Raw genomic sequence first — 27,899 nt, forward strand, 5'->3', positions numbered from 1 at the left:
TGCTTAGGTATATACGAGAAAGACCAAATGCTTGTTTGGTTTGATTTACAGGACATGTATACAATATATCCTCTGTCCTTGGGGGATCTTGCTGCCAAGTTGAGGTACGATGACTGAACTTCAGGATTGATCAACCTTTTCTTTGCCACTGCTTATAAACGAGAAAGACCAAATGCTTGTTTGTAAACTGCGTTGAAAATTTAATGATCCACCTTCAATTCTGACATGAAGGCACAAATGAAATAGTTCCCTCTTCCTTTGGAATACACAAAGCAAAATATTTAATAAATTTTAGTGGATGGACAAGAGCAATTAGTATAGCTTAGTAGCTGGCACTGTTGATGAATTACACTGACGCTTATTCGCTTCATATTTTGTAACAAACGCGCTAAAACTGCAATATAACAGCACTATATGCTTCTTGACAAAATGCAATAGTATTAAAAATTTAGCCCTGATGGCATTCATTCTTGGTGGAAACGTAATTACAAAATATTTTGTAGTAACTATTAAATTCCGGCCGAAAACAGTGCACGATTTAAAAAAGAATCATTCCAATGGCGGTCCATTCTTGCGGTCCTGAAATCGCCACTATTTCCGGCCTCTCCAACGCAACTCGTTGTCCAGACGTAAATATGCTGAAATACATGAATCAGAACGAAAAAGTAACCAAAAAATCCAGCCTAATCACCGGCTCCTAAAACTGCAACAAAATCAGCACTTTTCCCCGCAACTCGTTGTCCAGACGTAAATATGCGCGCAGCAGAGACTATTTTTTGTTCCGCTGTTTTTTCCATACGATTACTAAGGGTGACGTCTACGGTTTTGACAAATTTGATATTGATTTAGGAATTATAAAACTAATGTCTTGGCTTCTGTTCAAATGAAAAGCACTAATCCCTCTATATTTTATTTGCTTTTTGTAAATATATTGAATTTCAGCAGCTAAAAAGAAATAAAACGTTTGATGGAGAACGAATTTTAGGTGTTTTAATGACGTCATATTTTGGTTAAAAGTTGGTTAAAAGAGTAGTAGATAGTATAATTCATTAAACATAGAACTATTGTATTCGATTTTTTTAACATTTCTCTGCTGGGCTCAGAGTTCAGTGGCTGGGCTACACGACGATTACTCCCGAAGCCGCCTCAATCTATTACTCATAGCTGATAGATATATAGAATAATTTAAAATAAAGATTTTAACTGAGACATCAAGGTTCTCACAGAAACATACTTGCTGACCCCAGTGTCAAAAGAACGGGTAAGGAAGATGCAAACCTTCACAAAGAGTCTGAGTGAAATTTGTTTGGCAAATTTGCTCTGGGGACTGGGCCACTGGTTCAGGCTCGAGCCGGGGGAGGTAAATTCTAAATAGTGGGCATGTATTTTGAGATAGCAATGCAAATTTTGGCACTTCTCAATAAAATTATTTAAAATTATTGTAGGTCGTAAATCATTAGATTCTGTACCTAAGCTATACGTTTTAAAACTTGCATTGCTAATTTTTCTGGTAATTCAGGAACGATTACTGCTGCATGCCCTGCGGCCACCTCTCCAGAACAGACACCCCTTGACTCCTTAGTCCTTCAGCCACCATGTTTGCTTGCCTGAACCTTTCATTCATTTATTCGTTTATTGGGTGAACAGTAAGAACGGAGCCTGGGGCGATTTGGTCAAAGCTTGTGAAATTTGCTTGCATAAAGCATAGGTATGACAATTAGCCTGTTGAAGGCAGGCTAATTAGAAGGGGGCTCTTTAGAAGCAGTGTTTCATTTTTCAGCCTTTTTGGTGGCAAATCACACCTAATGGGGAAAATATTTTTCATCCCTAAAATATGAATGACCAACTTTACTTCATCTCTGAAAAGAGTTTCATGTATTCCCAACAACCAGTTCACTTGTCACTTGACAGTTGATGCACCCACATCCTTTTGTTCCACACCCTGTCAAGATCCTGACATGAAATCCTGGTTTATCAGTTAGCATAAAAATTGGCATTACACCATTTTACAAAAATACTGCAGTTATTTTCTTTCTTTTCATCCTAGGATTTTTTCTTCATCGGCACACCCAACCAATATCCAATTTTAGAACACTGTTTAGAAGTCACGGGACTGAATATGCCCTCAGGTGCCCCGTTTTCATTGTCCACTGTTAAAGGGACCCTCCCACCTTCAAAAAAGTTAATGAATTGGCATGAAAGTGATGTCGCTCGGTTCAGAAAGAGCAAAAACGAATATCTACCAAATTTCATCGAAAAATATTCACCGGTTTTCAAGATATTAGACTTTTAGTTTTGTTTACTTTTTGGGATCTCCGCTGTTCCTAGCGACTTTATCTGAAAGTGCGGCATTTGTTGCGCGCAAAGCAGCATATACCACCGCGTGCTACAAAACGTTTTAGTCAAATATTTAACGGACGTTCGGAAGCCTGATGACGTCATCAGATTCCCGTAATGGTTAAGAGATAGGGACCACGCTGGTCCCACCCTGCAAGTAAAGGGAAGAAATTTCTTGAACACCATAAAGCTGCGGGGGTTGCGACCAGGATAAATGGTGGTTTCTGAGCCTGGCCGCAAACTTGGCTATCTCAACTCAAAACTAATGTTAAGGTGGGAGGGTCCCTTTAACCCGCGAGTTGCTGGGGGGGGGGGGGGCGTTAAACGCCCCCACTTTTTTCGCCGGGCCATAGCATAAAAACGGCGCGCCGCAGGCGCGCCAAATTTTGGGTACCTGTAGGGAATTGATTGAAGTCTATTGTGACAAAATTTCAAAAAAATCAGTCGGAAAAATTTTGAGATATCGAGGTTTTAGTGACGTCATGATTTCTGAGTTTTCGACCAAAAACGGCATATGTTCAAAAAATTATACAAAATCACAGAATAGACATACAGACATGCCGTAAACGGCATTAGACTGCCAATACCATGAACAATCAAATGGCTATCTTCGATTATTGATTATCGTTTCGCATTTGCCAAAATCTTGATCTGAATCTTGGCAATTTCTCGTGACTACTTCACGACCATAATAATTAGACGCGTTTACATAGGGTTTGTTGCAAGCTTATATCTCCGTCCGTGATGTTGCAAAAGATGCCAATGGTGCTGAACAATTTACAAAATGATCCCCTCTAAATATTTGAAGACCACTGTATCGAAATTATCGCCAAATTAACGAGCTAGAGCCTCGTCAAATATGCTATGTAAACCGGGTTATTGATACATACATTTCTTAAATTGAACTTTTTGAGCCAAACACGTACACATATGATAATATGAATGTTACCATCGTGTTCTACGCCCCAAATTACCCATGAAACGGGGACTAATACTTTGGCAGACCAAAACCGGGGTTTCTACACCAAATCTGTGATTGCTGTCTCACCAAATATCGGTATGTCTTGCACCAAATAAATTACAGGTTATTTGAACCAAAACCGGAATTTCTGCACCAATCTAGTCTTTTCTACTAAATTCTGGAAGGTTGCCAGGTATTTACGTTTGTGTGTGGATATCTGTGTAAGGGCAAAATTGAGCGCGTCAGAGAGTGTGTGGAGCGGCGGGCCGGAGAACCAGAGTGCGCGTTAGGCCAGTCCGCCGTATGTTTGCCTCCGGCGGGAAAGGCGTGCCCGCCGGGTGAAAGGCAGCGGCTGGCCGGCACCTGGGACTCGCGGGCCCGTCTCTCGAGGCATTTGCCAGTGCGGTGTCGTCGGGGCAACATCTTTCGGTAAGCGAACTTTTCCCTCCCCCCTAAATTAATGCCGCAGCGCCCAGGCGCTGCGGAAGTCCCCGACAAATGTCCTGGATTTCATTTGGCTTTCCGACCCGCCGCAAATAGCGGTGGGCGTTCCCGTTTTATATCCAGGACAGTCCCATCTAAATTATAATAATTCGGCGCGGCGCGTGGCGTATATGAGTGAGCGATTGTAAGTGTGATGTATATAGTGTGCGTGAGGAAAATGATCCGAGAGAATGACACTTCGTCCCGCGAGACCAAAATACAATGTAATGGGAATGTGAGCCAAATCTTTGAATTGGGTAAAGGCAGATGCCGGGCTGATACACGGTGGACGTGAACGAACAATCATACGGGCCGCTTAGTTTAATACACCCGGGTGGCAGGCGGGCATTGTAGAGTAACTTTGATTAACGTAAAGTCTGTACATGGGGGGAACCAATAAAAGGTTGCAGGTTCCGATGCGAGAAACCCCTACATAAAAATGGTGCACCGCGGCCGGGAAATCTTTCCCATCGGAGGTCCGGACGCCCGAAGTGCACCTCCCGCCGCAATCTGTGATACTCGATGGTAATAATTCCGCTCCCGACATTGGTGTACATCGGCGCCCGGGTGGTAATTGCCGCCTCCGGGCCTTCGTTGCCGGTGTTCAGCACAACGGAGGGCCTGGCTCCCCGGGGGAACCCGCCGCATCCCTCCTCCTTTGTCGTAGTGTAGGTCGATGGGAGGTCTGGACAATACCCGGTATTGCAGAGGCGCGGGGTCAAAGGGCAACGAGGTGGGCGGCTATTTCCGCTCCCTTGGAGGTGGTTACCGGTCGTGCTGTTCTTACTTTTGGCTTCAATATCTTGTGTAAATCATTGTTTCCGTACTTTTCGTCACGTTCACACGCGTGAATCAGCCCAATTAAAGGGGGGCATGGGGGGACAATTTGCTATACCGCACAGTATCTGAGGAAGATACGCACTCCGCAGGCGCAGGAGCGATAACGTCGGCGATTACGGCGATAACACAGCGATAAGGTCGGCGGTGCGGAAGAGTTCGCTCGGGCGGAATGGAGTCCGCTTGTACGCGAGATGAGTGCTCGCGTCGCCGTCGGTCGCGCGCGAGCGTGCAGGTTCGCCCGGTCGGCGGAATCATAGAGTCCGGTGACGAGCCGTCACCGCTGGGAGTGATGGCGACGAGAAGGTCGTCACCGGTGAGTACCGAGGGCCGCGAAATACCCCGGTATTTCAGTGTTACATGTGTGGGCGTATGATTGGATCGTTTGGTGTACAGGTATGTTACGGTTGGTGTGATTGAGTTAGTGCGAACAAGGTCATGTGTGGTCACGAAAAGATGCGGAAAATTGAATTTTACTTATTTGTCATCAATTTGCTTTCATGATTAGTACCTAATCAATTTGCTTTCATTCATACACCTGATTTAAATAGGTAGCAAATTGCTTGTGTCGTCTGCCATTCACGCCTCATAATGAGACCATAGAGGCTTTAGACATTTCCTGCGATTGCCTGAACAATCGTTTAGACCATAGTGCATTAAGTATATCTGTAGTCTTAAGTGCGGTGCATCTTTGCTGTGCATATTAATTGTATCTTAAGATATTAACTGGAATGCCCATGGTTTTTTACGGGATATATAGGCATAATCGGTGCAGTGGATCGGGGAAATTACGGTTGGGTGTTTTTAGGCGGAGTTTTTAAGCGGGGGTGACGATCCATCCCGTAAAGCCGTGCACCTATAGTGCACCTTGTGGCGCTGACGAGTTGCCAGTAGGACGACATCTAGGTTGTGCGTAGCTTAACGCGGGCAAGCTTAGCTCGGCCGCAAAGCCCTAATCAATTATTATCTTCACCTCGCGCCGAAAGGAGCCTTGCATTCAGGCAGCAACCTTTGAGATCTTCCATGCAAGTTGTCACTTGCAAATTGCCGGGAAACTGTCATAAGTGTGGTCCGAAGGTTTTGCTCATAGCTGATGACCCTGGAACCGTTTCAATGGATTCGTGTGATCCCCATTCATCAGCTAACTTTATATGGTACGCAAAGGCAGTGCAAGAATGAATATAAAATCAAGACGTCTGCAGGTCCAAGAGCACGGCTCATCCCAAAATTCCCCTTTTCAGGAGGTTAGTGGGCCGAGTGGTGTACGTTACGGAATGAGTCGCATTTAATCGAAAAATCCGTCGAGCTTCGTCAATGTTTCCGTCTTATATATTCAGGGGAGTGATTAAATCTTACGGTTCATTGCAGTTTATTTTGACGCAAAAAGTACCTAAAACGTCTCGTCAAATCTTCAATATTATGTTCAAAGTAGTTAATTCCCTCGTTTAATCCATGCATTTTCGCGTTGTCATTTCCTTGCTTAAAACGTGGTAGCAATAACTCAACTAAATTCAGTCACGGGCCAGAAACAAGTTCTAAACAGCTTTGATTCCAGGTTTAATGGCAACACTTATTAAAGCAGAAATTCTTGAATGGAGCGCTGAGTGCTCATTTTAATGGGCCCGCATTTAAACACCGATGCACAAGTTGGTATTTTCAATATTAAAATTACTTTTATAAATTAAATTCATTTAGTAATAACGGAAGAACCCAGTGCCTCTGAACCATTTCATAGCAATTCAGTGAGACGGTATATCTTGAACTATTTTCGGTTTTGCATTGACAAATAATCCGAGGAAATTGATATCTCAGGATTTTCAATCCTCTGTAAAATCCTGTCACGCACAGATCATCACTTTGCCGTCAAGTGGAACCTAAATCATCGCTGAAGTAATTTAATTTGTTCTGTATAGACGAGCAAAACATGTGTTTATTGGCATTTGCGCTTCTCGAGAGAGGGCCTCTATGTAGTTGGATTTTAACGAGGATATTGGAAAGAGTACTTTAAAATGCACACTCGAGGCAAATACAATTAAAATCCAGGTGGCGCGCATTCTATCCGTCGCGACCGCACACGTCATATTCGAGCCTCCAACCGAAGCTGACGGTGATTTACGTTCAGTGGGGTCTAACGCATGATGAACGTCTTAATTCTTTCGGCAGTTAGGAAATGCAACGGTGAACGGAGCCCGAGCTGAGGCAAGCTTTGGTTTGTCCCGATCATTTGAGGAGAACAGGCGAGACGTAGGTATAGCGGCGCGCGGTGACACAAAGCCCTAGTTGTTGAGCCGACTCCGTTCGGGACTGCGCTCCAGCAAATTCAGCAGCACGGGCCCATCCAGTGACTTTCCTGGACGGTTTTGGTCTTGGCGCCGTCGTGCGCTGCCACACCAGTAACGGGTGAATTCATATGATGTAATAGAGCATGTGCCCATTGTCAGTTCTCGCGTGTTGTACAATGCATGTTGTTGTGTGTACAGCACGAGTTAATTTACTGTGAAGCACGTGTTGTATTTCATGTCATATCATATTCCTGAGCGGTGTGTGGGTGCCCGGCTTAGGCTTCACTATCATCGGCCCGAGGGCAGATCGGATCCGCCAGATTGCCGATATCCACCTGCTCAAGCAGACGGGTTGGGTCTGACCCCCGTGCTCCCACACCACGCGCACCTGTCAGCGCCCGGGCCGGCGCCGGACCGAGCAATTATGGTCAAGCCGCCGCGCCGCCCGCGCAAGGGGGTGGCAGGTCCGCGGCAGGGCCCTCCCCGACCGTTCCAGAGAAGGGACGCATTCCCATCGTGATGGGATCGCGCCGCCGGCCATGGGATCGAGCCGGTCGCCGCGGGTAGGCCACCCACTCGACCGAAGGCGAGAGCCGCCGCATTCACACGGCCGATCCTAAACGCCTCGGGGCGGGACGACCCGCGCCCCGCAGAGCGGAGGGCCGCCAAGGAGCAGCGGCGAACCGGGCCGATCCGCAATAACAACACCGGAGTCATTGGACTCGCCCGTCGCTGGCCGCCTGCTGCCGAGCACACCCCAGACGACGGTGGCTTTGTGTTGCCGATGCGATTCAAAACCAATGCGGTCATTTTGATGTCTGAACGCTCTTTGATATTGACTAGTACGTCGTCTTGCGGCGATACTCCATGACATCTATAATTTTGGAAGATGGGGTTATCGTTCCGAAAGTCGAAACGGACCAAACGAGACAATTAATCCCATAATCACTCAGTACGGCACCGAAACCTGATTAATCGACATACGGCGCAATGGCCGCCATAATTCCTTCCGGAAGGTTGACTGCAAAAAGCGCCTCTTACAGCAACAATTAGCGTAATAGAAAGGAGCACTCTTTATCCGAAATTGTTCGATTTCAGATTCTCAATAAGTGTCCCGGTTATGTTTAGCAAGTGAGCGACACGCAAAATGGGTGTCATTCTTAGAAATTCGCATTCGAACTGCGTGTGCCGTCTATAAGTTTCGAACATCATAATGCATAATTTTGTTCCAGGTTTATGAGTGACTATTTGTTTAACGGCAGCATCAGAGCTGAGGAACGTTTATTTAGGGGCGCTCTGCCACACGAGCATATATATCATATAAGCGCATGGAGTAGATGACATGAGTAATTAAACCGCGAGATAGAGCTTCCGGCGATCAAATCAAATCAGTCGAATCAATCAAATCAATCAATCAAATCGATCAAAAGCTTCTTCAAGTTATTCACCTTGTCAAAGGCAGGTGACGCCCCTTGAAACTTCGGCACCGATAATTTAAGTTACTCCGATCTTTTCGCGCACCGACACGGGAGTGAATGAATACTCAGCGCTGGCCGCCTGGGATCCGGGCGGGTCCCTGACTCAACCCAGTGGCAAACAGCCCTCCCCTCCGCCGTCCGGCTGATCACCCGCCGGAGGGGTGGCCTCTAAGGTGCTGGGAGTGAGGGAGGCACCTCGCCCCTGATCGTTGAGGCAGCGTGGGAATGCTGCCTTTGGTTATCCTCCCCCCGAGGGGAGGATGGCGCAATGGTACCTGACCACCGAGAAATGAATGTTGGATTGATCAGCCGAGTGTGGATGAATGAGTGTTGAAGTAGTGTTTTTGTTATATGTTCAAACTTCATATGCACATGTAGTTATTAGTATACGCCGCGTGCGCCGCGAGGAAATTGCGCGAAGGAGTCGCGCAGTCGTGCGGGAAAGAGATGTTTCGCGCGTCAGGAAATGAGCATGGTTCGCGTGAGAGAGAGTCGCGCGAGTAAGGTTCGCGTGAGATAGAGTCGCGCGAGTAAGCTTCGCGTGAGAGAGTCGCGCGAGTAAGGTTCGCGTGAGAGAGGGTCGCGCGAGTAAGGTTCGCGGGAGAGAGAGTCGCGCGAGTATGGTTCGCGCGAGTAAGGATCGCGCGAGAGGAAGAGACGCGCGAGAGAAGAGACGCGCGCGAGGAAGAGAGTCGCGCGACAAGGAGCGAAAGCAAGGAGGCTCGCGACCAGCGGGTGGCGTCGAGAGAGGGGCGCGCCGGCGCCTCGCAGGCGCTACTGACCGGCGCTCGGGGCGGAAGTTCCGCTGCGCTGCCGTGCCGGTCGGCATGGGAGCCGGGCAGCCGCAGGCCGTGCCGGCGCTCCAAGGGAGGGATGGGATTCGGACTGGGGAGGGGTGGGATTCGGGCAGGGGAGGGAATGTGTTTGTGCGGGTTTGGGACTGGGGGTAATGACCGGCGGTGGGGAATTTAAATGGCGAGGGAGGACAGACGACGGACGATGCGGCGGGGAAAGGAGACGTGAGGGGAGCGAATGGACTGACGAGACCATGACTGGGGTGAATGAGCGTATGGGGATGGGGAGACATGATTGAGGTGAAGGAGCAATGGATTGTGAGTGAGTGAATGAATGGGGGGACATGGCCGAGGGAACGACAGAAGCGGATTGCCTGAGTGAAATAGAATAGAGAGATGTGTTGGGAAAACAAATGCAACAAAAGGGAAGGGACAAGAAGACATTGGCCTCGAATTCCTGAGCTAGCAAGGGCGTGTCAGGAGCGGACTTTCCAACCGCCCAACCTAGACATTCAACGCATTTGCCCCGTACCCTCAGGTATTCTCGGTCAATGTCTTTGACGCATGGACGGACATATGCATGAGAGTGGAGAGGCAAGGTGGAGGAGCCGGGAAATGGAGGAGCAGAATGAGTGAATGAGTGAGATGGAGAGAGAGAGAGAGAGAGAGAGAGAGAGAGAGAGAGAGAGAGAGAGAGAGAGAGACCACCAATTAACATACCTAAGTGGTGGATAGTCGGGCATTGGGCCCGATTTGGGTTATGCCTGTTCTTTCGACTATGGGTAGATCAGTTCCTACAAGGTGGCGGACTGGTTCGAGGTTTCGCTATCACTAATAAAAAAACCCACATTCCATTCAAAATTTATCGGACGGTGATTAAGTTATGAAAGTAGTTCCCACAGTATCGTGATGTTACGAACATAAAAAGGTTAAATAATCATGTTTCATGAGCACCTGGGAGTTAAATTTGTCGATTATCGTAACCATGTGTGCTGCTGAGTGCCGCGATGTATGTGTGTGTATGCCGCGATGTATGTGTATTGTGTATGTATGTGTATCGTAAGGGCGGAATGATGAGGGGAGGGGAGGACCCTGCCCAGTGCCCGCCCACAGCCACGTCGCCCAATTCGCCAGCGCCCAGCCGCCAGCCTGGAGCCACCGGCGAACAGCTGACCTCGGCGGTACGACCGGGCGGTGGTGCTCCGCTGTCCAGCTCGCCGCGCGGGCCATCAGCCACTCCGCCGCGCTCGGTCGCCGCCCCGCCATTCCAGCCGTCTGCCCAGCTGCCCGGACCCCGCGGCGTTCAAGAGCCGCGGCAGTACGGGCGGCTGCGCTCGGTCGCCGCCCCGCCATTCCAGCCGTCTGCCCAGCTGCCCGGACCCCGCGGCGTTCAAGAGCCGCGGCAGTACGGGCGGCTGCGCTCGGTCGCCGCCCCGCCATTCCAGCCGTCTGCCCAGTTGCCCGGACCCCGCGGCGTTCAAGAGCCGCGGCAGTACGGGCGGCTGCGCTCGGTCGCCGCCCCGCCATTCCAGCCGTCTGCCCAGTTGCCCGGACCCCGCGGCGTTCAAGAGCCGCGGCAGTACGGGCGGCTGCGCTCGGTCGCCGCCCCGCCGCGCCATCTGCTAGCAGTCCCATCCAGCCCGCGGCAGTGCGTTAGACGGTGGTGCTCGGTCCGTCCCTCTTGAGTCTTGATGCGCCAGCTAGCAGCCTCCAGGCGCCCAATGCACTGGTAGCCGCGGCGCCTTTGGCCACGGCGGTACGGTGCGCGGCGGTGAACGGGGCTAGCTGACCTGACGGCGCCCGCTAGCTCTGCATTGGCTGGGCCGCTGATTCTGCGGCCCGCTCTGCAAAGAAGCTGCAGGGCAGCTCCCGGTGGTCAGCGCCACCCACCAGCAGCTTACCGGGCTGGCGGCAGCGTGACAGGCGACGGGCACGGCGCACCACCCGCGCACAAGAACCGCCGCCGTCGCCGCCGCCACCGCCACCTGGTGGCGCGACCCCGGGACGCCTAGCGGGAGCCGTCCAAATCTGAGGTGGGTCGGGCCGGAGAAGACACCATAGACGCCTGGCCATGTAGCTGGAAACGATCGACAACGCCTGGCCGCATGCGAACATTAACCTTACAACAAGTGGGAGGCACCAGCTGCCGACCGAGGAGTCCCGGTCTGCGGCGGTGGCGCTGGTAAAGAGCACGCCAAGAGCTCACCAAGGTGTCTACCGCCCGCGGACACCGGCTATAGGCGGCAGCGGGCGCCCCCGGCTGAGTATCGTTTGCTGTCAGTCCAGACGACCACCATCAAGGACCAGTACATGGCGGGTGGCGAGAGCGAGACGGGGCGGAGGCGGCACAGGCGAGAGGAGCAGGGCTGGTAACGGATCGGCGCAGCGAAAAATGCGAGCAGCAGGAGGGTGGCAGGCGGAAGGAACAATGGGACGATATGAGCGGGAGCGTGGGCAGGGCGACCGTGCATGTAAGGCGTGGGGCTAGTGTCTGTGGAATGTATGTAGGATGTCTGTAGAATGTATGTCGCATGTGTTGTGTAGGTATGATTGTCAAGCGCGATTGAGATGGCTGAAAGGTTCTCACCCGGGGGAGTAAGGGGACCCTTTTTCACCGTCCGTGGGAGGGAGAATTATTATGTAAGGGCAAAATTGAGCGCGTCAGAGAGTGTGTGGAGCGGCGGGCCGGAGAACCAGAGTGCGCGTTAGGCCAGTCCGCCGTATGTTTGCCTCCGGCGGGAAAGGCGTGCCCGCCGGGTGAAAGGCAGCGGCTGGCCGGCACCTGGGACTCGCGGGCCCGTCTCTCGAGGCATTTGCCAGTGCGGTGTCGTCGGGGCAACATCTTTCGGTAAGCGAACTTTTCCCTCCCCCCTAAATTAATGCCGCAGCGCCCAGGCGCTGCGGAAGTCCCCGACAAATGTCCTGGATTTCATTTGGCTTTCCGACCCGCCGCAAATAGCGGTGGGCGTTCCCGTTTTATATCCAGGACAGTCCCATCTAAATTATAATAATTCGGCGCGGCGCGTGGCGTATATGAGTGAGCGATTGTAAGTGTGATGTATATAGTGTGCGTGAGGAAAATGATCCGAGAGAATGACACTTCGTCCCGCGAGACCAAAATACAATGTAATGGGAATGTGAGCCAAATCTTTGAATTGGGTAAAGGCAGATGCCGGGCTGATACACGGTGGACGTGAACGAACAATCATACGGGCCGCTTAGTTTAATACACCCGGGTGGCAGGCGGGCATTGTAGAGTAACTTTGATTAACGTAAAGTCTGTACATGGGGGGAACCAATAAAAGGTTGCAGGTTCCGATGCGAGAAACCCCTACATCTGCACCAAAAAGCGTAACAATGCACCAAATGTAATTTCGCCGCACTAATTGATTAAATGATTAGGTAATACACGTCTTTGCATATGAGTTCGGCAGAGCCGCCATCCCGCATCACCTTCTTGCCCAGAGTTCATCATGGCAAGAGCAGCTCGTTGATCAGCCAGATCAATCCAGATGGTCTTCCAGGCAATCAGGGTTGGCAGAGGGTGGCAAAAACTGGTTTTTGCCAGTGGTTTTAACCGGTTTAAACCGGCTGGCAGAAACCATGGTGGCAAAAACTGGCAGAAACTGGCAAAAACTCAAGTGGCCAAAACTGCGTTGTTTGCCTAAAAAGCAATCGGTTGAAATGTACAAAGTCATGTCTGTCATTGGGACCCAGTAAGCATTGTCTCGCTAGTTTACCGCTGCTTAAAATGTCTGTCGGTAGTCGATAGATGTCCACCAGGAAGTGCACTTTCATGCATCGCTGTTGGTGTGCTTCTGCACATGAGCATATGCAGGAGTCGTTTCCGACCAGACCTCGAGAATGGCTGGGTCGATTGCGCTCAAATTGGGACACCGTTAGGGACCGATTAGTAGGGTGTCGTGCATAGTCGGTCGGGGTCCATTTTGCACGTGCGCACGTGCGGGGTGACGCTTCCAGATTGGGAGAACGGCTACGTCGACTAAGCACAAATTTGGCACTGACACTGTTAGGAACCGGTTCGTAGGGTCCGGTGCACAAGTCAGTGGCAGATGCCCTTTCCCACTTCTTCAATACTCGCCGCCCGCCGGCGCACTTTCTCATTTGTCTCACCAAAAAGGCGCCTTATTGGTTAATTATAGAGGACTCACGGAACTATTTAACACTAAAATGGTCAAGATACCACTTCTGTTTGAAAGCATATTGTATTGACTGAATCCTACCTAAAACGTGTCCTGCTCAAACGCATGTAGAGGCATAGCGTTTTGACTGTTTTAGTTTTTGCCAGTTTTTGCCACTTTATGCCGGTTAAAACCGGTTTAAACCGGCAAATGGCAAAAACTAGTTTTTGCCGGCAAAAATGCCAACCCTGCAGGCAATGCCTTGGCCTCGATGCTTTTTGGCACTTGGTAGCACTCTGCCATCCTGACCCTGACCACTACCAACGCGAAACTGAGCGGAGGGGTGTTCACGGGCACCGCACACTGCTGCGTCCGGTGTGTGCGGTGCGTCCAGCAGGCGTGGGGGTAGGGGATGGGAAGGCGGGCGGCTCTGACGTCACGGCTGCGTGCGGTGGACGGTCCGCTGTGGCCAGTCCCGACCGGCCACAGCGGTCGCTGTGTGCGGTCATAGGTGCGGTGACGGAAGGCTGACGTAGGGACGCAGTGGGCGGAGCTTGGAGGCTGTGTGCGGTCCGACCGCACACAGGGTCCGTGAATGCAGCCCTCGGGAGTGGTCTCGGATTGAAACTCGCTCAAGGAGTCATCCGATTCCTCCATTGCTGGCTTTCCTCTACAAGACAACTGCAAAGCTAGAGGATCTGTAGGAGAATTGATTTGATTATACACGGGTTTGCACTATTCCCCGAATTTCGAAAAAGTCCGCGCTGGGAGACACAACTCAACGAACGACGCGACACTCAACGACCAAAGGACCGAAGCAAAGGTTAGGGGACGCTACCGAACCGAGGACGCTCCATTTCGAAGCGTCGCGGCACGCCGAGTCGCTGCCAGCGCTGCCAGAAATTCTACTGAAATTATACCATTTGATCCAGTAGATAAAACATTCCTACTAAAATTGGTGCATTCTTGCATGTATTTGGTGGAAGGAATTCACTTTTTGGTAAATTTGTACTTCATTTGGTAGGGTTTTCCCTAAAAATGGAGTTGCCTGAAAATTCCTATTTTGGTGATAAATTTTTCTTATTTTGGTAAAACAAATTCCTGGTTTGGTGCTAACTTACCAATATTGGTTTAAGATGTCACATTTGATGAATATTTACAAGATTTGGTGCATTTTTACACTTTTTGGATCTGACAAAAAATGGAAGCCCCATAAAACATGTGTGACAGGCTGCGAATATCAGTTTTGATTTTCGGGGATATGTGCCTACCCGGTTGACCTGACCTTGACCCTGACCTATGCTTGACTGACCCCTACATGGGGCTGACACTCTTGTAGGTCTTATACGATGGATTGTGCACCGTTTTGACAGAGTTTATGACGAGAGGCGCTCATTGCGAAGTCCTGAAGTCCATGCTACTGAAAGCCCGATTTCAGAAGTTTGACCTGACCTTGACCCGACCTGTGACCTCAAAATTCAACTTTAAAGTACTCATCTGAAGCGTCTCGTCGCGTTCTTTCATTTGCCGCCTCGTGCGTTTCGCTGCGCCTATTGGTTCTCGAGTTATTGGCTGGGGGCATTTAACGCCCCCCCCCCCCCAGCAAACGGTGGGTGGCGAAATACCCCAGCAACTGCCGGGTTAATTGGCCATAGGTATGGCCCATGGTATTTAAAAATAATTTGAATTGCAATACAGAATAGAACACAAAAGCATCCCTCAATCCATCTGCAATTGACTCACTAGTGATTTGGCTGTGCTAACTGATCTTCATCAAGTGTTTCACATTTCAATTTCTATGTGGCCAGTGCTTTTGCGATAATGAATTTTCGGACCTGCGATAACAATAAAACGATAAGAAATGTTTGCAATAATGATAAACGAGAAAATTTTCAAAAAATTTACAGCAATAGCGATAAAACGATAAAACAATAACGATAATTGTTTTTAACAGCGATAACGAAATGATAAAGGATAAAACGATAACGATAATTGTTTTTTTAACAGCGATAACGAAACGATAAACGATAAAATGATAACGATAATTGTTTTTTTAACAGCAATAACAAAAGCGATCAGAAATACAGCTTAAATAAGTGTACTTAAAGTTTATTTGGACCCCCCTGTGACCAGGGTTACCAACGGGAATTTTTCTAAATCCCAAGATCGCCGCGCGAATTTCCCAAAATCGAGCTCCATATCCCAAGGTCGACAGGATCAACGCCCAATGTGCATCCCAAGGTCTATAGAAACCAAATATAGAGCAAATTAAGTGTATTTGACGTATTTTCAAATCTTTGGTTGACTAAATAAATCAATATCAATATTTTACCCTCGGCGAATGTGTGTTTAATGGTATGTGAAATGAATGATATTTAAATTTGATTAGGAAACAAAATCTGGAAGGTGTACCGTTCCCTTTAATCAAACACATACATGATACATCTACGGTTTTTGATCGTAAGAAGAATGTAGCTATCACCACGCACTACATTTAAGAAGGTAATATTTGATGAAGAGTTTAGGAGAAGAAAACCGCGATTCACAAGCACTATTGCTGTAAAAGGCACTTACAGAGCTACGAAGGCCGCAGTCGCTCCCTTGCACGTTCCCTCACAGACGACACTGAGTTCTGACTTCTGACCTTCTGAGCCTGCACCCTCCACTCTCCAGAAAGACGAGCCGAACTCGAGACGGGTCGAGGGCGTCGCCGCCGCCCGCCGGCCGCAATACGATACGAGTTGAAGCATGATCCGTCGCAGTGGCGGATCCAGGGGGAGGGGGGCAAAATGGGCATTTGCCCCCCCCCCAAACGGCATAATTTTAACATTACACCTATGGACGATGCATGGAAAAAATCGATAAATTTTATGGTTTGCCCCCCCCCCAAAAAAACTCTGAGCTGGATCCGCCTCCGATCCGTCGGGCGTCGCAATTCGCAAACAGGCGGCCAGGCCGGGTGTTACGACGCGGAAGCCACTGGGTATTTCGCTAACTGCCTCACTTGAGAGCTGAGACGGGAGAAACAAAGTGAAGACGCGTCAAAGAAGGATAACTTATTCGTGCTTCGTTGGTTGCTTGGTAAGGTACGGCCCTCCAGCAAAAGAGTGGTTGGTTAGCCTATGTGCTTTTGGTGCAATAACTTTGAATGACAGAGACACTCCTGTAAAATGACTCAATAGAAATGACAAGAGGGTTCGTGCACACACTTCGGCAATGGTTTTCAACAGCCATTAGACGTATTCATCAATGCAGATCGATTATTGTGATGATGGCAACCAACCACTTAATACCTGGAGGGCCGTACAGTGAAACCAAACGAAAGAACGCTCGGTTGTGTTCGTCCAAAAAGACGGTTTACAAAAAAAAAACAATTAAGTTGTGTTAGATGTGTTCCTGATTCCTTTGTTTGGTCTTTATTAATACTTTTCCTTTTTCCAATGATTAAAAAATGTGCTAAAATTAGCGGGAGTCGTAAGCTCGGGACAAATCCCAAGGTTTGCTGTTGAATCCCAAGGTCCCAAGGTCGGGTTCAATATCCCAAGATCTTGGGACAAATCCCAAGCTTTGGTAACCCTGCCTGTGACTGACCTCTGCGTCTGCCCGGTCCGCAGCGCAAATTTATACCACCCGTCGGCCGTCTGACAGATCTGTACACTAACAGATGGGAATGGTTGGTAGAATGGTAACAGATGGGATGGGAACTAGCAGATGGGAACAGGTTGTGCACACATAAGTACTGTCGCGCGGCATACAGTGTCGATCATCTTCCATTTTTCCATCATCCCGTTTTACATTTTATCGTTTATCGTTCATAATTTTTGTAACTAGCGATAAATGGATGAGCGATAATTTTGAAAATTTAGCGATAAACGATAACGATAACCGATTTACTTAACAGCGATAATTATCGTTTATCGTTTATCGCTCATCCTATCGCATGCGGAAACCACTGTGTATGGCATTGGCTTTTCTTGTATTTTGGGCTTTAATTGGACAGTCATAGTGTAGGTCCGACGTACCATAGTTAAGGCGGCTGACTGGGAGGAGGGGAGGCTCTACACTAGTCTACAGAGCCCCTCCTATCTCCAAAACTACTAGGCCGATTATCAAATTTCAACCGGCTTCTGATAAGTGATAACCCTGCACAAACTTTTGAGCAAAGCTTAATTTCATTGACTTGATGTCACCGATGGCATTACAGGTCAGGTCACGCTTAAAATTATCAACATTTGTCAACAAGTTGGTCTCTGGCCACCAGTACCGGCTAACAAGTCCAATCAGGCTCATTTTTTGTTTACACACTCATTTATATATGCCTAAGATACCCTTTGGTTACCAAACTTGTACTTCAAATTTTTCAGATCAAGGCTGCTAGGTCATCCTAGGTTACATAAATTTTATATCATGTATGGTACATGTAATGGTGAATGGTACATGTTGTATGGTTCATTTCAGCCATATATTTTGAAAGCATTTTCGTCTGTGTCATTTGAGGCCATTTTCAGCTGAATATAGCTGAGGTCAGGTCACAAAAAGGTCAAATTTCGATGTTGATTTTTCACAAAAAAGTGTCAATCAGATGCAGTTTGAGCTCAGAAACACGATGGTGCTATTTATTTTGGTGTCACTCTGACGTCATCTCCGGCCGGGATATGGTAGCTACGAAATTTTTATTTGACACAAGCTGGTGTCATTTGATGCAGCCAAAGGTATTTTAAGTTTCGTGTTGATGCGTCCAGCGGCTTACAAGATATTGCAGTAAAACGGGAAGGGGATCCGCCCATTCAAACATTCGAGCTAAATTTATAAAAGAAAGGACTGCTGGTATCGCGCCATTATGCAACAGTTAACTGAGCCAAAACACTAACAATGTAACACGATGTACGTACTGAGTTTGTCGGTCGTGCGGTAGCTAGTGTCTCATGATTCAGTGTAAGAAACACCTGAAGTTTTCAGGTATTGTGTCACTCTTCCAGCCTATCTGTTGTATTATTTCTTTTGATGCATTTATTTTTGACTTCCTGCATCTCTCAGGGTGAGATGAGGACTAAGGGCTTACAAAACTGTTTATGTCTCCACCTAGTCAGAAAACTCGAAACATGTTCTTTTAGCCAAGTAACTTCATCTTGGAATATTCAGTAAATAATGTGTGCATTGTGCGTTACTCCGTTGTAGTCATAGGCGACTGTATGTTTCAGCCGTGTGTGAGCTGAGCACTGTCGTGTGACCGGACTGCTCCGACCTGGGCGGACGCCGCCGGACGGCACCGGCTGCGGCAGGATGTCGGCGATGGAGGCGCTGATCCCGGTGCTGAACAAGCTGCAGGACGTGTTCAGCACGGTGGGCTCCGACGCCATCCAGCTGCCGCAGATTGTGGTGGTCGGCTCGCAGAGCTCCGGCAAGAGCTCTGTGCTGGAGAGCCTGGTGGGCCGCTCGTTCCTGCCGCGCGGCACGGGCATCGTCACCCGGTGTCCGCTGGTGCTGCAGCTCGTGCACACGCCTCTCGATGACCGCGAGCACCGGACTGCCGAGGAGGGAACGCTAGACGCCCCAGAGTTCGGCAAGTTCCTTCACAGCAAGAAGGTGTTCAAAGACCTGGACGATGTGCGAGCGGAGATCGAGTTGGAAACGGACAAACGGGCCGGCACCAATAAGGGCATCTGCCCCGAGCCCATCAACCTGAAGATCTTCTCGCCAAAGGTGGTGAACCTGACCCTAGTGGACCTGCCGGGGCTGACCAAGGTGCCTGTCGGCGACCAGCCCGATGACATCGACCGTCAGATTGAGGAGCTGATCGTCAAATACATCACCAACCCCAACAGCATCATCCTGGCGGTGACGGCGGCCAACATCGACATGTCAACGGCCGAGAGTCTCAAGTTCGCGCGCGACGTGGACCCGGACGGTCGGCGCACGCTGGCGGTCATCACCAAACTGGACCTGATGGACGCGGGCACGGACGCCATCGACATGCTGTGCGGCAAGGTGATCCCCGTCAAACTGGGCATCATCGGCGTGGTCAACCGCTCCCAGCAGGATATCCAGAAGAACAAGAGCATCGAGGACGCACTGCGAGACGAGGCCGCCTTCCTGCAGCGGAAATACCCGTCACTGGCGGCACGGAACGGCTCCCAGTACCTGGGCAAGACACTGAACCGGCTGCTGATGCACCACATCCGCGACTGCCTGCCCGACCTGAAGACGCGCGTCAATATGATGGCGGCGCAGTTCCAGTCGCTGCTGAACTCCTACGGCGAGGACGTGTCCGACAAGGCCCGTACCCTCCTGCAGATCATCACCAAGTTCGCGTCGGCCTACTGTCAGACCATCGAGGGCACGGCGCGTAACATTGAGACCACCGAGCTGTGCGGCGGCGCGCGCATCTGCTACATCTTCCACGAGACGTTCGGCCGCGTGCTGGACTCGATCCACCCGCTGACCGGGCTCACCTCCATGGACATTCTGACTGCCATCCGGAACGCCACCGGGCCGCGGCCGGCGCTCTTTATACCCGAGGTGGGTTGTATGTAATGGCAGCTCTTCATACCCGAGGTGGGTTATATGTAATGGCAGCTCTTCATACCCGAGGTGGGTTATATGTAATGGCAGCTCTTCATACCCGAGGTGGGTTATATGTAACGGCAGCTCTTCATACCCGAGGTGGGTTATATGTAATGGCAGCTCTTCATACCCGAGGTGGGTTATATGTAATGGCAGCTCTTCATACCCGGGGTGGGTTACATGTGCTGGCAGCTCTTCATACCCGAGGTGGGTTACATGTAACGGCAGCTCTTCATACCCAAGGTGGGTGACAGTGTGTAACTTCTCATAGTTCATACCTTCCCGAGTTGGGTGTTAGTGTTAACTTTTCGCACCGGGGGGCGGATGACGGGTGACGACCTTTTCAGCGACGATGGTAGTGCGTTTGTACGTTGTCTCCGCTATTTCTCCATCCAGTTTTTGCATTAGGCTCACCCCACCGCCCGTTTTCTTTTTCCGTCGCCCTGGTTCTCGGTTGCCGTTTAGCCTTCAAATCGGGCTTGGTTTCAGGCATGATGTGTGACGCTGGTTAGCCCGTGGTTAATGACGTGCATCCTATTTGCGGTGTGTTACACTTGTTTTTGTCTAATGTAGCGGGGGAAATGTTTTATGCATCACCTGTCCGCTTATTGCGTTCTGAAGGCTAATGCAGCACCTTCTCCTGTGACTGAGTAAAACTGGTCCTTAAGCGAACCATATTTAATTATTTCAGCGCATTTGCTTACCTTTATTTATTTTAGAGGTATTTGGTTTCTAATATTCCAATAAGCTGCTGCTGACACGGCATCTGCTGCCGTGTAATAGCGATTCTCGCTAGTTGGGTGCTGCGATGCTCCCCTTCCAAAGGCGGGCGGGCGTCACTAACAGTTTGTTTTTCCACCGGCAGGTGTCGTTTGAGCTGCTGGTGAAGCGTCAGATCCGCCGGTTGGAGGAGCCGTCGCTGCGCTGCGTGGAGCTGGCGCACGAGGAGATGCAGCGCATCATCCAGCACTGCGGCACCGAGGTGCAGCAGGAGATGCTGCGCTTCCCCAAGCTGCACGAGCGGATCGTGGACGTGGTGACGCAGCTGCTGCGCGTGCGGCTGCCGCCCACCAACCAGATGGTGGAGAACCTGGTGCAGATCGAGCTCTCCTACATCAACACCAAGCACCCGGACTTCCACAAAGACGCCGCGCTCGTCTCCAGCCTGATCAAGAACGCCGAGGAGGACCACGGTCGGCTGGCGTCGGGCCGGCACCGGGGCCAGCGCCCGCCGCCCCCGCCCGGCGCCCAGGTGCCCATGATAAAGTCGGCAGAGGACGAGCTGCAGCCCAGGAATCGGATAGTCAAGTACAACAGCGACTCGCAGATGGCCAACTCCAACTGGCTGGCGCAGCTGCTGCCCTCGCGCGGTGAGGAGAGTGGGGCGGCCTCGGCAGAGAACACCCCGCCCGTGACGCCGGCGCACCAGGGCCGCGGAGACGGCGCCACCACCGCCAACGGTGCAGCGCCCTCCACCCCGGCTGGAACGCCCGGCAAGCCCGTGAACCTGCTGCCGGAGGTACCCTCCCAACCGGGCCGCAAACTCTCGGAGCGGGAACAGCGGGACTGTGAGGTGATCGAACGGCTCATCAAATCGTACTTCTACATCGTGCGGAAGTCCATCCAGGACACGGTGCCTAAGGCGATCATGCACTTCCTGGTCAATTATGTCAAGGACAACGTGCAGTCAGAGCTGGTCTCTAAGCTGTACAGTCCCAGTGAGATCGACACACTGCTGTCGGAGTCTCCTCACATCGCGCAGCGGCGTAGGGAGAGTGCTGAGATGCTGCGCGCCCTGCAGCGCGCCAGCACCATCATTAGCGAGGTGCGCGAGACACACGTATGGTAGCCCGGCTCGCCGACTCGCGAGCCAGTGTAGGTGGTCTAGTCTTTGGTGTGCAGTAGTCGTGGCCAGGGATGGCAGTTTGCATCTCCAAACGGGCGGCGACAGCCGGGCGACTTACGATGAAGCTGTTGTCGCCAAGCCCGTCGGTGGAGAAATTAGAGGTGCAAATGTGTCGCCGGAATGTCGCCCCAGTGACCTGATAATCGCAATGTGTCTGTTACGGTGCTGCACAGGGGCGGGGTGGGTCCGAACCCCGCCAGCTTGATCTGGCCAGAGCACACTCAGTGACTGGGGAGCGGGGAGGGTCCTCTGCTCGGACGGGGAGGGTCCTCTGCACGGACCGGGGAGGGTCCTCTGCACGGATCGGGGAGGGGAGGACGCCATTGTGATTATGTCACGCGCACTCGGACCCAGTTGTGGGTGTCGTCACTGTTCTGTTTCGCCGGTTAACGGATGAATTTCGGATCTATGATCGTGCTGAGCGGATGGTGCCGCGCTGACCACACTTGTCGCAGTATTGTGGTCAGGGCGCAGCGAGACGGGTTGTGAGGGAGAGTGTGAGTGGGAGAGAGCGGTCAGTCGCGCGCGGTCGCCGTCTTTACCGGTGGTGTCGGCTGGATGGCCTAGTGGCACAATATATGGTCAACTGATGTACGTGATTGGAGTTTTTGCACAGGCGTCGTATGATCCGTCTGTTCGGTTTGTTGACTGGTATGCTAAATGATAGCCGTCTTTGGCTTGCACGCTCGTGTTGCGTGACGAATTTTCCCGACGGCAAACAGGTAAAACGTGATCGCTGGGTAGGAATAATGACGGTTAAGTCTGCAGCTTTCGTGACAGCCGGATGATGCCTGGATGACAACGGACCGTCTCATTAGGTTTTTCCGCGAACCCCCGTGCCAGCGGCGCCGGGTCTTGAGACTAGTGAGAATCGCAGTCGAGGCTGGCTGGCGCTAAAGCCCTTGTTACACTGCCGAATTTTGGTACACGAATGTGCACGAATATGCAAGTCATCCTATGTCGCGGACCGATTCGGGATCTTTCTTCCAATGTCTTGGCATTTCGCAGACCAGTCGTTGTCCACCGCGCGACTTTTACGGTTCGTCACGACCGCCACGAATATTTCATGAAAAATGAAAATTTCGTGGCCGTTCGCCGAACTTATAATAAACGAACATGATCGCCAAACAGTCGCCGAGTCGCCGCCGACATGTCGCTGCGTGCGCCGACTTGTTGCCAAGGTATCGCCGACTATTCGCAACAGATTCGCCATTCATTCGCGATGTTCGCCGAATCATGGATCAGCTTCGACCCGCGCACGATTAGGGGGGCCCCCCACCCGTTTTCTGCAAATCGGGCTCTGTCGGCGAACTGTTCGCCTCTGTCGGTGAACTGTTCGCCGATTTCCTACACGACGTGATTCGGCGACAGGGTCTTGGCCAAAATTCGGCAGTGTAACACGGCCTTAAGTGCTCCGAGGACATGGCTATTTAAACCCGGCTGTCCTTGGGCATGCCGTGTTTGGGATGAAGTCCAAATCCATCAAAATCGTTAATACGGCTAAAGATTTATGCGTTTATATAAACGATGAAATAGTCACAAGCTCCATGCATAAACGAGCTGATAAAAGTAAGATCCGAGATAAGGAACGGGACTGTACATTTGAAAGATAAAATGTCGAGCGAGCAGAGAACCTCATCTGTGACATGCAATAAGTACGCGTTGGTATGTGAACTGTCGTATAAGAAATGATTGCGGTTGCCTGGTGTGAGCGTACACTTATACCTACAACTGGTAAGTTGTCGCATTCATCTCACAAAGCGGTTGCAGCTGAATGACATCACTGTAAGTTGTCATTCTCATTTCTCGAACCGTCTGAGCTGGCATAACCCGACGCCGTGCGAAATGTGTAGATGACCGAATTCCCGGAAAGGCCTTTATCGCTTGCGTGCGGGTCTTGTGCAACCGATTTGTTTCGCAACCGCGAGTACCTACTTGGCTCGGTAGTTAAAAGGCGGATTCCAGGGCACCGCGGTATTCGACAACCGTTCCGTCAGGGCCATACAGTGTAGGGCACTTGACGTAATTAAGCTGCAAGCGTTACATCGCGGCAGTGGTAGATGTTGCCTTGTAGGACCTTACCTAGCCTCAGCTAGGAGCTCGCGTATCCAGTCACCTTCCACTGGCACTGACCGGGGTGCTTCTTATATTTCCCCCGTTTACTCCCGGGACGTGTATACCGAGTACGGTGGCGGTCGACCGAGATAACTAGACGGACGATGTGTGTGAGGAGGGAGTTAACGTTCTCACAAAAAAAGTGATGATAATCAGCCAATTAGGTACGAGTCGCTGGGCGCTACATAAAGAATTATCATATATGTATAACGTCAACCTAGGCCATCGAGCAGTTCTAACCGACGGTCTTGCACTGAATCTCATAAACGGATACTCGACACGGACATGCTACATGCATCGCCCGTATCACGGTGATGCAGCGATTCAGTAGGTAATTTATGATGCACTGGCCGCCGTAATTTAGATTCATCGGTCTCACTAAATGACCTCTCTGGATTTGGCTGTGAGCGAACATAGCCGCCGTCGCTGAGACGGCGGCACACAGAGATCCTTGGCTTGTTCCCGGCTTTGGGCGGTGCCCGTCAACCTCCTGCCCGGCCACGCCCGGCGCCTGTCACCCCGCCCTCAGCACGCGCCGGCACGCCGCAGCACCAGCTGCATGACTCGCAGGTTCCGTTCGTTCGGCGGTTTCACCTTGGGCGTGCCCGCTGACTGACCTCGCGCCATGAATGCCGCACCGCGGGAGTCGCGCGCTGTTATTCATCTCCCCGACCTGGCGGCCCTGAGCTCCGACTTTTGAAACAGCAGACATGCCGAGGAAGTACGGGCTGAGCGCTGGCTTTGGTTTTAAAATGATTTTCCTGCAATGCACTGGCGCCTGATGGCCACAACGGGAGTCGTGAGACAGAGACTATGCCTACCCCGTTTAGGATACGATGCTCAGCATTACTCGGCTTATGCCCATGAGTGCATCGAAAGAAATCAATATCCGACAAGATCGGTTGCCCCAGCCCCTCACATTCGGCCCCGGCTGTGCTCGCCGGGCGATATTGGACGCTGCAAGAGTATAATATAAGAGAGCACCTATCATCCTTGGCAGACTAGTTATCTCAAATTTTCTCCCAAACACTCCAGTTGCTACTTGTACACGTTGCGGCGCATTTAAATTTTGTTGTTGGGCAGTGGACGCCGCGCGAGGTAGACTGCACCGGACGACACGTAGCGCCGCGCTAGGTAGGCTGTGCCGGACGGCATGTAACGCCGCGCTAGGTAGACTGCACCGGACGGCACGTAACGCCGCGCTAGGTAGGCTGTGCCGGACGGCATGTAACGCCGCGCTAGGTAGGCTGTGCCGGACAGCACGTAATGCCGCGCTAGGTAGACTGCACCGGACGGCATAAAACGCCGAGCCAGGTAGACTGTACCGGACGGCACAGAACGCCGCGCTAGGTAGACTGTACCGGACGGCACAAAAGTGAGACGGTCCCGTAGCTCAGTTGGTAGGGCATTGGACTCCGCGTGGTCAGAGCACGCATCCCGGTCACATTATAACAGTCCTCGAAGCGCGACGGGCGCTGGACATTTATGGGCCTCCTGACAGATATGGTTGCGGTTGGTGGCAGGCCGTAGCCAGGCGAAGTCAGTGAGGGTACCGGCCGTGCGTGGCAATGTGCGCACGTTAAACTTTGGACTCTAAATTCTGTCATAACTAGAACTGGAATTGCGCGACCGGAGGGTAGAGGGCAGGGTCACCGCAACAAACTTCACTTAGCGGTGGCTCTGTCCTTATGAATCCTTCCTATCAAAAGGTTCGGACTAAATTAAAAAAAAGCGCCGCGCCAGGTAGACTGTACCGGACGGCATAAAATGCCGCGCTAGGTAGACTGTACCGGAGGGCACAGAACGCCGCGCTAGGTAGACTGTAACGGACACCACGGAACACCGCGCTAGGTAGACTGCTTTGTAAGGTAATATGAATAGACTGAGCGTATCGGACGACATACATAGCTCGTCTGAGCCAGCTCGGAACGTTGTCCCAGTTAGAAGTCGTGTGGCCTGTGCTATACGGATCGAAAGATATGGATTATAAAGCCAATCGAATATCAGATACCTATTTAAATGAAATAACTTTTCTCTCCAGCGTTGTGCACTGTGCTCTTGGACATGAGCTTTGGTCAAGTTATGCAGAATAGATGATAGATCACGTCTTCTTGAGCTCCAATGGCAATGCAAACGTGCATTTGTCTGTGCCAATGGCCCATGCCGTTACTTACCACTTCTGATAGTTCACTGAGTGTTGTCAGCCACTCCTCGAGACCGGTTTATAGCCGTTGCATCAGACTCGTTCAGCCGATTTTGCAGGTGTCCCTGTCGTTAGGAGACTGGAAATGTTACCTTGTGGTCGATTCAGCAGCATGTGGCACTGGCGTATGGCGGAGGGACACGAAAGACAGAACAAGTAACAACCCTAAGACGGCAACCAATCCTCAGTTTCCTCAGGTATCAAATCCCCTCCATTTCGCGCCCCAACCATTTCCTCTCCGCTCGACGTGCGGCTCGTCGCGCCGCTGTATTATTTAGCCGCCGCTAACCACCGCCGGTGTTTCCCAGCGCCCGGGGACCGGCACACAGAGGAAAATACATGTCGTCATCGGTGCCTGACGTCACTTGAACTGGAAAACACCGGACTGAACCGGCCGGCCGGGAAACTGTCGGGGTTTTTCTACGACAGCTGGCTGAGTGCTGAGAGAATAAAGGTGACCACGGCACCACCGCTTCACTCGGCCCTGGGGAGACAAATAAGGTCCATTAGCCGGCGGCCTTACTACAGCACTGTGTCTGCCGTACAGTGCAGTGTGGAGACTGGAACTAGACTGGACGGTGAATAGCTCTTGGCGAGAGAGTCTGTGCCCAAGTTTTCATCGTTACTCTCTTATCGGCTTGACCTACAGAGGTCAGATAAAGGTCATTGATCACTTGCCCTAAAGGCTAAAGCTGCACAACAGATTAGGTCCGACGCACGGTACCATTTTTTTTGTGCCTGAACTCCACGGGTGGGTTACAAGTTGCCGAAGGTATGAAGTTGGAATATGTGATCTAGATTGCTGACCTCTGTAGTCTGTACATAATAGCAGCTGCGTATAGTTGGAAGTGCCACCACATGACTTCGGTCACGGAGTCTACCTCCACAAGGGCTCTGTCAGAAAATAAAAAATCAAGTCTGTGTGTGAGCTGCCCGCGGAACAGTCGGTACCGATACTCATTGGCTACCAATAATAAGTTATGCCCATAACTTATTTCATACATTTCACTTATTTCAAAAATGTACCATGGTACATTATTAATGTACCATGCAACAACATAGGGCACAATGATGGTCAAAACACAATGTCGCCGATAGGAAAACTGATGCGACCAATTACATTGATATCTAACAGAACGTTGTAAAACATATAGTACGTATAAACTATATAGCGTCAGTCAAAAGCCAAAAATGTCAGTTTTTATACTTCTCAGGAAAGGTTTTCCATAGTTAATTGCTTAAAGAATGCCAATAAAGGTTCGATTCGAATCCCAATAAATAAATGTTTACGAGCGAGCGGTAAACGGACATAACACTTAATTCTATACCGAAGCTGCGCATGCTATGGTAGGTATATATATATTATATATGTATATAACCATTATATCTGCAGTTGCATAGTTCCGACATATACCTATTACTAGTGCATGGTTTCAATGCTGATGAAAAGATGGCCAAGCTAACTTATTTGGAACGGAAATAAGCATTGAAGGCGATTCTGAATGCTGTTGCAACTTGCAGGCAATGAATTCCAAGAAGCGACGAAAATAATTCATGCCCATGCATATGATATAGCTCAGCTGAGTCAGCTGCACTAAAGAAGTCGTTTCTGATATAGCAAATATGCTTATAAGAGCTATACAGTTATGTAGCCGATAACACTACAGTGGAAAAGCGATAGAGAGGTAATAAGACGACGCGTTCACGGACTATGCAGGCATAAATATCACTTAGCTTAGCGGAATAATAATTACCTAGACAGTGCGTAAGCTCACGTTATGAACCATCTCGAGCTTA

At 50.6% G+C, this 27,899-nt stretch overlaps 1 protein-coding gene across 8 annotated transcripts; it reads left to right on the forward strand.

Moving 5' to 3' along the window:
• The first annotated feature begins 743 nt into the window (after positions 1-743).
• LOC122394518 (dynamin-1-like protein) lies at positions 744-22,383 on the forward strand. Of its 8 annotated transcripts, none has more exons than XR_006258881.1 (4): positions 1,115-1,261; positions 18,516-19,833; positions 20,744-22,021; positions 22,068-22,383. XR_006258881.1 is itself a non-coding variant. In XM_043391435.1 (3 exons), exons 2-3 carry the CDS (start codon positions 18,598-18,600, stop codon positions 21,725-21,727), a joined length of 2,220 nt encoding a protein of 739 aa, XP_043247370.1. In that variant the 5' UTR covers positions 744-810; positions 18,516-18,597; the 3' UTR covers positions 21,728-22,383. The 8 variants fall into 8 exon arrangements, 6 of the variants coding, with proteins under 6 accessions (XP_043247370.1, XP_043247364.1, XP_043247365.1 ...); XR_006258882.1 differs by lacking the exon at positions 1,115-1,261 and adding an exon at positions 17,008-17,035; XM_043391435.1 differs by lacking the exon at positions 1,115-1,261 and adding an exon at positions 744-810 and having other exon boundaries at positions 20,744-22,383.
• Positions 22,384-27,899: the final 5,516 nt, after the last annotated feature.

This window comes from Amphibalanus amphitrite, unplaced genomic scaffold, assembly GCF_019059575.1.
Source record: "Amphibalanus amphitrite isolate SeventyFive unplaced genomic scaffold, NRLGWU_Aamphi_draft 000596F_arrow, whole genome shotgun sequence".
In the NCBI taxonomy this organism is placed as follows: Eukaryota; Metazoa; Arthropoda; class Thecostraca; order Balanomorpha; family Balanidae; genus Amphibalanus; species Amphibalanus amphitrite.